The 10,920-nt window shown below is 43.7% G+C and overlaps 1 protein-coding gene across 4 annotated transcripts in view; it reads left to right on the top strand.

Moving 5' to 3' along the window:
• The first annotated feature begins 6,766 nt into the window (after positions 1–6,766).
• The window catches only part of LOC119852892 (putative RNA-binding protein Luc7-like 2), a 58,309-nt gene continuing 54,155 nt past the window's right edge, over positions 6,767–10,920 (top strand). For 2 of the 4 annotated variants that reach the window (XM_038394941.2, XM_038394921.2), the window contains exon 1: positions 6,767–7,143. In XM_038394941.2, the coding sequence (XP_038250869.1) occupies positions 7,083–7,143 (61 nt within the window). In that variant the 5' untranslated portion in view covers positions 6,767–7,082. The remainder of the gene's footprint in view (positions 7,144–10,920) is intronic. The other 2 variants (XM_043502501.1, XM_038394949.2) reach the window with 2 other exon arrangements.

Below are 10,920 nucleotides of genomic sequence, written 5' to 3'. Positions count from 1 at the left end.
TTGAGGGGAGATATGGTTGCTCTCTATAAATATATCAGAGGGATAAATACAGGAGAGGGAGAGGAATTATTTCAGCTCAGCACCAATGTGGACACAAGAACAAATGGGTATAAACTGGCCACCAGGAAGTTGAGACTTGAAATTAGATAAAGGTTTCTAACCATCAGAGGAGTGAAGTTTTGGAATAGCCTTCCAAGGGAAGCAGTGGGGGCAAAAGATCTATCTGGTTTTAAGATTCTACTCGATAAGTTTATGGAGGAGATGGTATGATGGGATAATGGAATTTTGGTAAGTAATTGATCTTTAAATATTCAGGGTAAATAGGCCTAATCCCCTGAGATGGGATATTAGATGGATGCGATCTGAGTTACCCAGGAAAGAATTTTCTGTTTTATCTGGCTGGTGAATCTTGGCCATATGCTCAGGGTTTAGCTGATCGCCATATTTGGGGTCGGGAAGGAATTTTCCTCCAGGGCAGATTGGAGAGGCCCTGGAGGTTTTTCGCCTTCCTCTGTAGCATGGGGCATGGGTGACTTGAGGGAGGCTTCTGTGCTCCTTGAAGTCTTTAAACCACGATTTGAGGACTTCAATAGCTCAGGCATAGGTGAGGTTTTTCGTAGGAGTGGGTGGATGAGATTATGTGGCCTGTGCTGTGCAGGAGGTCAGACTAGATGATCAGAATGGTCCCTTCTGACCTTAGTATCTATGAATCTAAAAGCTTGGTGACACGTAAAATTACCAAACAGCAATGTAAATGAGCGGAATGAGTTTGAGACAAATTGATGATGCTTCATAGAGAGTGGTAGAAAAGCAAAGCGTGTTGAGGTTAAAACCTAGTATCACTAACTAGCACTAAGCACTGGCTCCCTGGGCCAACCACCTTTTCCTTTCTAGTACTTCTCAACCTAGTTTTTCCTCTCCTGTAGCAGTGTGGTCCTTCATATAACTCTTGAAACCCTCCATACACAAACATAAATATACATGTTATTCCCAGCTTTACTTCCCCATTGTTGTAGTGATTACCTTCTTTCCAGCTGAGAAGGGGAGAGTCCCCTTCCTACCTTGGTTAAAGTTAGTTATTTTTGAGCAACGCAACATACTTTTCTCCCTTTCAACTCAAACTTTTATCAAAAACTTAATCTATAATGTTAATTCTGTTTTTTGTTTTACATTTTGGTTCATACTAGCCATGAGAAAAACTATTTTAATGTGTTCCTAGACACAGACAGAAGAGTCTTTAGCTCTCTTGGGACTTGTAGAAATCAGGGGCTCTTTGGAGACACTAGATGGCAACATTGTTCTAGGAATTGGATAACTGGGAGGTTTGTGAGCTTGGATGGATAGCCCGTGCAGAGTTATCTTGTTTTTAATACTGGAGATCTCTTTGGTTTGAGCTAATTCCAAGAGCTCTTCGATCATTGCTCTGAAAATGTAAGAAGCAGATCCAACCCATTGGTCTTGCCAGTTACACCCACAGGAACCTCACTTTTAGGGGAGAGGTTTCTGAAGAGCTGCTGTTATTACAGTCATCTTTCTACCTGAACTGCCATAATTTCATTCTGCATTTTAATATGATCTCTCTCTGAACTTACCCTGATATGAAAAGGGTAAGTCTCTAGTGTTAGTCTCTAAGGTGCCACAAGTACTCTTTCTTTTTGCGAATACAGACTAACACGGCTGCTACTCTGAAACCTGTCACAATCTTGTTATAGAGTCAACCCAAGACAACAGAAAAGCACAAGTGTCATTCAGATGAAGATGATAGCATATACGCTATGAAAGAAAAAGCAGTATATGGTAGGTTATTCACTTATATCCATGCTGATTTATTTTCAAAGCCTTGTTTAGTATTAATGGTGACTCTCACAGTTCATATTGGTCACAAATTTCTCTATCTTGATATTAAAAAATATCAAGCCACAAACAAAGAAACCCATTCAGAGAAAATCAGAAGCAGACTTCAGGAACAGCCTGGAGTTTATATCAGATAATTGCAAACTTGTGGTGATACCAAACAACCTAAGGAAATATTAGATTCTCCCTGACTAAGAATGAATCCAGCTCAGAGGCCACTTTTCTCAGAAGAGCCTGATCAGGTCTGGAAGCCATGTACCATGATCAGATGACTGGATTTGAAGAAATCCAACACTGAACAACTATAGCCTCCACCACCAGAGAGGCCTGATAATGATTACACCCCAACACCAAAAATCTCACAGACTTCCTCAAGATGTTGTTAGCAGGGGACACAAACAAAACTATACCATCCTCACAAATTCAAAGTTTCATACAGTCGTTTTCACAAGATTTTATATATGCCATTAGTGGAGGTGTGCTGAAACTTGCCAGGCATATCTTATTACCATGGGCACTGAAATCCCTTGTGATGGGTTGGGTCACAGATACCCTCTTGAGACGGTCACCGGATGTGCTGAGACTACCTCTGAGCCCGTTTTCCCTGCCAGCTTGAGACTTCTGAACCCTGTCTTGTTGAGTCAGACACGCCAGTCTGCTCCGACACAGACCCAGGGGTCTGAACCATGGGCCCCAAAGTTGCAGACTTAACTGAAAACAGCTTAAGAAGTGCTTCTGTCTCTAGCACCCAGACACCCAACTAAATCCATTTTACTCTGTATAAAGCTTATACAGGGTAAACTCATAAATTTTCTGCCCTCTAGAACACTGATAGAGAGATATGCACAGCTGTTTGCTTCCCCAAGCATTACTTATTTCAGAGTAGCAGCCATGTTAGTCTGTATCCTCAAAAAGAAAAGGAGTACTTGTGGCACCTTAGAGACTAAATTTGTTAGTCTCTAAGGTGCCACAAGTACTCCTTTTCTTTTTGCAAGCATTACGTACTTACTCTCGGTCAATTAATAAGCAAAAGTGATTTTATCAAGTATAAAAAGTTGGATTTAAGTGGTTCCAACTAACAGACAGAACAAAATAAGTTACTGAGCAAAATGAAACAAAACACGCAAGTCTAAGCCTAATACATTTAAGAAACTGAATGCAGGTCAATTCCACCCTCATAGATGTTCCAATAAGCTTCTTTCACAGACTAGACTCCTTTCTAGTCTGGGCCCAATTCTTTCCCTGGTACAGTCCTTGTTTCAGCTCAGGTGGTAGCTAGGGGATTTCTCATAACTGCAGCCCCCTTTGTTCTGTTCCACCCCCTTTTATAGCTTTGGCACGAGGTGGGAATCCTTTGTGTCTCTGGGTCCCCACCGATCCTTCTAAATGGAAAAGCACCAGGTTTAAGATGGATTCCAGAACCAGATGACATGGTCACATGTCCTATGAGACCCCAAGCCTTCATTACTTTCTGGCCTGACTAACAGGAAGGCTTGCAAGTAAACAGAGCCATTTACAACCAGTTGTCCTAGTTGATGGGAGCCATCTAGATTCCAAACCACCATAATGGCCCACACTTTGCATAATTACAATAGGACCTCAGAGTTATAGTTCATATTTCTAGTTTCAGATACAAGAATGATACAATTATACAAATAGGATGACCACATTCAGTAGATTATAAGCTTTGTAATGATACCTTACAAGAGACCTTTTGCATGAAGCATATTCCAGTTACATTATATTCACACTCATTAGCATATTTTCATAAAATCATATGGAGTGCAATGTCCCACCCTCCTCCTGAACTTACTGCCAGAGACTTGGACACGGTCCATGGCAGAGGCAGTATACCTAAAATTCCTCTTTCGGCTCCCCTCTGGGGAAGACACTCCAGTGTCCCCCAAAAGGGAAGGGGACCCTGATCCAGCTGACAGCTACGACAGACCCTTCACTGGCCAGCAAAATCCTGCCCCCCTTTCACTCAAGTTGAGCTTGCTTCCAGCTACAACGTCCTTGGGAGCTGTTCCCACTGCAGCAGTCTCCAGGACCCCAACTTCCACCTTCAGGATACATGTCTCTGTGCACCTCTTCCACGTCATTACAGCCAGTTCATGCTTTTGGGTTTCAATCTGTGCTTGTCTCTGGGTCTCAATTTCTTTGCTTTTAAGTCCAGGGTTTGCTGGTGGGCAACCTTATTTTTTTTCCAGGGCAGCCTTTTGTGCTTTAATTTGAGGCTGTTTCTGGGCCTCAAATTCGTTGTTTTTTAAGTCCAGGGCTTGCTGGCTCTCTCTTTCCTTCTTAGCAATTTGTAACCTGTGCAGTGTTAGCTTCTTCTGAACTTTACTCTGACCTATTTTGCTGATTTCCCTGCCTTTATTTTCCTTACCTGCAATAAGCAAACAAAAAATAACCAGTAATCACTTTGTCTGTTCTCCAGCCACCACACTCAAAACTCATTTAAAATCACTACCAGTGTCTCAAAGCAATCAGCTGCGCACAGAGCCTGCTGACTACGCCATTGTGACGGGTTCGGTCACAGAAACTCCCTCAAGACTGTCACTAGATGTGCTGGGATACCACTGAGAACAAATCCCCCTTGCCAGAGAAGGCTTCCCTCCACTCCTGTCTTGCTGATTAAGACACTCCAGTCAGCTTGAGCACAGACTCAGAGGTTGGGCCATGCCCCCTTGCAGTTCACTAACATGGAGATCCACTTAGCTTAGGGGCTTCATAGTTCATTAACAGAGACTTTCCCAGCACCCAGTATTCAGTCTAAACACCAAATAAATCCATTTTACTCTGCATAAAGCTTATACAGGGTAACCTCATAAATTGTCTGCCCTCTAAAACACTGACAGAGAGATATGCACAGCTGTTTGCTCCCCCAGATATTAATTACTTATTCTGGGTTAACTAATAAGCAAAAAGTGATTTTATTAAGTATAAAAAGTAGGATTTAAGTGGTTCCAAGTAATAACAGGCAGAACAAAGTAAGTTACCAAGCAAAATGAAACAAAACATGCAAGTCTAAGCCTAATACATTAAGAAACTGTTTGCAGATAAAATCTCACCCCAGAAATGTTCCAATAAGCTTCTTTCACAGACTGGACTCTTTTCTACTCTGGGTCCAGCAATCACTCACACCCCTGCAGTTACTGTCCTTTGTTCCAGTTTCTTCCACGCATCTCTTTAGGGTGGAGAGGCTATCTCTTGAACCAGCTGAAGGCAAAATGCAGGGGCTTCCAGGGCCTTTTCTCTCTCTTGTGGGCAGAAACCCCTTTGTTCATCCGTGCAAAGTCACAGCAACAAGACGGAGTTTGTAGCCACTTGGGCAAATCACATGTCCATGAATGATTCAGCTTTTTGCAGGCCGACGCCATTATTTACATGTTAGTGTGAACGTTCCCAGGAAAGCTCAGATGGGGATTGGCATCTCCCAAAGTCCATTGTCAGTTAAGTGTTTCTTGATTGGGCACTTACTGAGAATAGTCCTTTCTCAAGAAGGTGACCAAATGCTTCACTGAGGCTACTTAGAATCAAACACATTGAGATACAAGTTCATAGCCAATATTCATAACTTCAAATACAAAAATGATACACACATACAGACAGCATAATCATAACCAGCAAACTACAACCTTTTCATAGACACCCTACTTGCCCTCCTCTGCACAAGACCTGGTGCAACCATAGGACCCTAGTTGCAACAATGATTTATATGGTCACAGATCATGTAAATAACATCACATCCCTCACAGGCAACATGGAGTTGGTTAAGATACTCAGCCAACAGGTATATTATACAGTCAGCTGAATGAAATGGACACAGCCCCCTGTCTACAGAAGCTGGTTAATGAGGATAAGTCAAGTGTGGCAATACCACCCATCATTCTGCCCTTCCTCACCACACCTTTGGCATATGATAACATCAACAGACTTGAGGAGATATTCAGTGCAGGGACATCACTGAATAATTGGTACTGCAGTGCAGCCTCAGATACCAACTGTTACAGAACCCAAAGCCGAGAACCCAACAAGCCTCCACGTGCAGAGAAAGTAAATTGATTTTTTTTTCCAGTATTTGTATTATTGGGGGCTTGATACGTCACTTGCCAATGTAGTGATGGCAGAATATACAATAACATTAGTAGCATGGAAAAAGCTTCAAAAACATGAAAAGCAACATTTCTCTTACATTATGTACTATTTAGATGTCAGGAGTGGTTTAATTATCATTTTGTGGATTTAGATTTGAAATGAATGCCTTTAACCAGATACCAAAATGCCCCATCTGTTTGATTATGTTTTATTCAACACATTCATTAGCAACCAAAGCGTTTCCTTTCACTGAAGTCTTTACACAACAAACATCTGCATAGTAGGAATCTTTTCAAAAACTGACGGCTAACCAAAAACAACCACCAGGCTCAGTTCTACTAAACTACTCTGCAAGAAAGTCCACCGTCACTTTCCACCGTCTGTTGAGACCGAGCTGTTAGAGATTTTGCCCGTCCAACTGTTGCCAATGGACTATTGTTTGGCTTTGGCTCCGATGACACCAGGCGTGTTCCAGCGGCTCGGGCAGGCCATTGCGGGGACCGCGCAGCCACGCAGCTGCTCCAGGCTCCTCAAGCAGAACGCGGATTGTACTAGTCTTGGAGGGGAGGGGTAGATGGGGGAGCATTTATCGAACGGGGAGACGCAACGATTGGGTTCGCCCGACTCGAAGGGGAAGGGGTGGGGGGAGAGGACGTCGCACAGAAAGAGAACGAGAGCCCCTTGTCCAATCAGCACGCGCGCTAGCCCAGCCGGACGAAAGGTTCTAGAATCCAATCCGGAAACGCGGAGCTGCCCGTGTCACAGACAGATATCGGTCTACTCGCCCAATCAGGGGGTGCGCCACTTGATAGCGCTGACGTCGAAAGGGGCGGGGGTGGAGCGAGTGCGCGCGCGTCGCGCGGCTTTCCGTTACCGCTGGCGCGCGCGCGTGTAACAAGCGTGAAGGGGCGCGCGCGGGGGAAGCGAAGCAGTTTCCCGCTTTGCCCTTCGGCCCGAACCGCGAGCGCGAGGCGGAGGCGCCATCGTAGCCCCCACCGGCCGCGGGGAGAGGCTCCGCCCGGACCCGTAAGAGGGGCGAGCGCAGCATCGGGACCGAAGCGCTGTAGGCCGCTGTCGGCGGAGCTCACACAGACTCCGCCGGCTAGGCCGGGCCTCGCGCGCTCAGGATGTCGGCGCAGGCCCAGATGCGCGCCATGCTGGACCAACTCATGGGCACGTCCCGGGACGGTAAGTGCCACCCGGCCGGGGGGCGGGGCTGCTGCCCCCTGCGGTCACAGCCAGGGGCAACGGTTGGGAACAGCAAGCGAGCTAGGCTGGTAGCGATGATTGGCAGGACGAGCGCCAGCTCCCCCTGCCGCTCGGGGCGGGGCTAAGGGGTTAAAGGTCATCGGCGGCGCACAGGGCCGGTGGGAGGCGGTTACGCGCTGTGTGAGGGGCGCGGGCCGGGCCGGGCCGGGCCCCGCCCCTAGCGGCCGCCGCAAGAACCGGGCTGCGAGTCTGTAACGAAACCCCCGGTGCCCCGCGCGCCCTAGCTCGAGCCCTGCAGCCGCGGGCTCTCCGGTCAGGAGGTGGAAAAATCCATCCTTCCTCTTGCTGGTCGGCGCAGGCCTGTCCTCCCCGAGCCGGCGGAGGCCGCGACCAGCCCGGGTTCGGGGAGCACGCCGCCCTCCGAGCCGGCCCGCGCGCCCGGCAGAGGACATCTCCCCCCCCTCCCCCCCGTCACAGATAAACACTTGTAAAGCCTTCCTCGTAGCTCGTTGTACTGAGACACGGCAGTTTGCTTTGTTCGGACAGGAGAAATCAGCCTTTCAAATCGTCAGGTGCAGAGCCATGGCGGGAGGTGAAATAGTCTGTCCGAGGGAAGTCTGACCCAAACCATCATTTCAATCAACAGGCGGGAATGATGAGCACTTTTGAAAGTGAGGCTCAAGTCAATAAAATTTACTCCAGCGGGGCTGAGGCATCGCCATTAGAGCTGTTCAGAAAGTAGGTAAAAGGGAAGATAAATGTATGCAGGCTGATCCTACAGGCGATAGACTAGACCATAGAAGGACCTTTCCAGTGATACCGTTTGACATTCTTGCTATTCAGTTTTCCTTTTATTAAAAGAACTTATTAATAACGAGCTGACAGAATATTGCACTGTCATTGAGATATAGTTTAGATATTTTAAATGTTATATGCAATACTGTTGAGAATGTATCAGACAGAGCATGACTTTGACCTTCAGGCTACAATGGCAAATCTTACCTGTTTTCCCAGACCCTTTCTGACAAGGGTATATTGAGTGACATTGAGAAATGATTGCATAGGGGCTCAGCTTTTAAGAATTTCTCATGAAAGCTGTTGGGGGGGGGGGGAGTAGAAAGTGGATTGGTTGTAGAGCATGCCATAATTAAAAAAAAAACAAACAAACAGTTCAAGTCCTGTGGTGATAGCATAAAACTGGATTAATTAACACAGCTATGACTAGAGAGAAACTGTGCTCTGGAGGTGTGGAAAATTAAGTCATATTTAATACAACTATATCAAGACTTACAAATGAAGATGCTTTAAATATAGGTAACTAAATAAGTGGTCTTATTTTCAGAGGTGCTGAAGTTAATGAAAGCTGCAGATGTAGGTGCCTAACTTTAGGTACTTAAATTTGAAAATGTTGCCCTTTTTATTGTTCCTTTTGAACCTTATAGATTTATTTTGACTGTCACATTCAGACAGAAAATAAGGTGTAAATTTGTAATTGTGAGTAATTAATCACTGGAACAATTTACCAAGGCTCCTGGTAGGGATTTTCCATCAGTGATATTTTTTTAATCAAGATTGGATGTTTTTGTGAATGATCTGCTCTAGGAATTATTTCAGGGAGGATCTATGACTTGTGTTATACAGGAGTCAAATGTAATGATCACAATGATCCCTTCTGGCTTCAGAATCTATGAATCTATGCCTCAGTAACTTGCGGATCAGATTTTCTCCGTTTACAAGCAAATGGGTGATTTTTTTTTAATATAACTGCCCACTCCGCAAACTCAATTTTGGTTCTGAAAATTCAGTAACAAAAATCCTGCAATTGAAACTTAGGAACCAACAGAAGTACTAACTGCACCAGAATAGATTCCAGCTTGCACTCCCATTGCTGAAATGCTGAATACTTAGAAGAGATAACAGTAAACGCTAATAATTAGGGCTTGAAAAATATATCTGACTCCGATTGGCTCAAATTTAGATACAAAAGATAAAGATGAGGTATTGAATAATTACAGTGTTGCCTCTCCTCCTGAACTTTCCCAACAGTCAGCAACATAAAATTGATGTGGTCATTGACAGTTTCATTGAAGTTCACAGGGTTATGAGTAGCAGCAGTGAAAATGAACACAGTGTTGCTGCTGCTTAGCAAACTATGACCAGCTGCAGAAATACTGGAACTATATGTAGATTTGTGCCGATGGTATGTTCCATCATTTACATTGGGTTCATATATGGAAGTGTATTTTCAACATTAAGAACTAGAAACTTCCCTGTTTAAAAAATGGAAGCTTAGAACATAAGAATGGCCATACTCGGTCAGACCAAAGGTTCATCTAGCCTAGTATCCTGTCTTCTGACAGTGGCCGATGCCCCTGAGGGAATGAACAGAACTGTAATCATCAAAAAGAAAAGGAGTACTTGTGGCACCTTAGAGACTAACAAATTTATTTGAGCATGCAGGGGCTGGGCCGCTTGTCCCAGCCCCTGCATGCTCAAATAAATGTGTTAGTCTCTAAGGTGCCACAAGTACTCCTTTTCTTTTTGCGAATACAGACTAACACGGCAGCTACTCTGAAACCCGTAATCATCAAGCGATCCGTCCACTGTTGTCCATTCCCAGTTTCTAGCAGACTGAGGCTAGGGACACCATCCCTTAGATTAAGTAGTCCTAATTTAGAGAGAAGGCAGAGGTTATATGTCTGTAATACACATAACCTACTGGGGGAAGATGAGGGTATATCAAGCGTATCTCTTAGCATAGTAAATTATGGAAATATATTTTTGCATAGTGTTAAGTAAAACAGTCTCTTCCTGAATTTAGTGGTATGTGTGTTACGGCAACTTTGAAAATTCTGTTTCATATTTTCTTTTTTTAGCGCTGGAATATGTTATCACTGTTTTGTTACATATCCGTTAATTTACTTGCATGCCTTTTTTTCCTTTGCATATGCTGTTTTTAATCTCAAAACAGTAATTGGGATGAGAGGATTAGCATCCAATTCCAACTCAAGTACTTCAAAATTTGCTAGTAAAAGGGAGAGTGGGAGAGGCCATCAGGTTGATAACACTTAGCCCTGAGCTTATTAAATTAACTTTTTTTTTTGTACATTAGATAGACACGTTTTCTTTTAAATTCTTTTAACGAGAATCAGTGTCAAACTCTTCCTACTGTTGGGTAGTAGCTTTGTCCTGACAATAAGCCCTCTTTGCTATTTTTAAACTGAAATATATTTGAAAATAAAGACCTTTAACTAAAATTGGCAGTGACCATGTATGCTCAGTGTCAAGATGTTAAGACTAGTTTTCATTTTGCTTTACTACTGCTTCCTAACAGAACTCTAGTATTTACTTAGTAGGCAGTAACATTTTATTTAAATGTTAAATAGTTCAATATTAACACAAGGTAGAAACTTGTCTTCCAGTCTCTTAATGATCTGTCATTTCCATCCCACAGAACATGTTTGTTGAAATTACTTCATTTAGTACTTACAGGAAGCACATATTTAAGTTTTTAATTATTTTCAGCATTTTACATATGTGATTGTGACCATATAAACACTCGGTATAAGGTATCGAGCAAATGGAGCCCGACTTCTTTCTAAGGTGAAGTGACATAGCAAGTTGTAGTCATATAGTTCAGGATATGGCATTTATCTTATATGCAAATAACCTGACATGTTGTAAAGTCAAAGTTGAGTAGTCTGTTGATGAGGCTTATATGAGGAAAATCAGGGATTTAAAAAAAAATTAAGTTTT

Source organism: Dermochelys coriacea, chromosome 1 (assembly GCF_009764565.3).
Source record: "Dermochelys coriacea isolate rDerCor1 chromosome 1, rDerCor1.pri.v4, whole genome shotgun sequence".
NCBI classification, from domain to species: domain Eukaryota; kingdom Metazoa; phylum Chordata; order Testudines; family Dermochelyidae; genus Dermochelys; species Dermochelys coriacea.
This window is presented reverse-complemented; position numbering and strand designations above follow the sequence as displayed.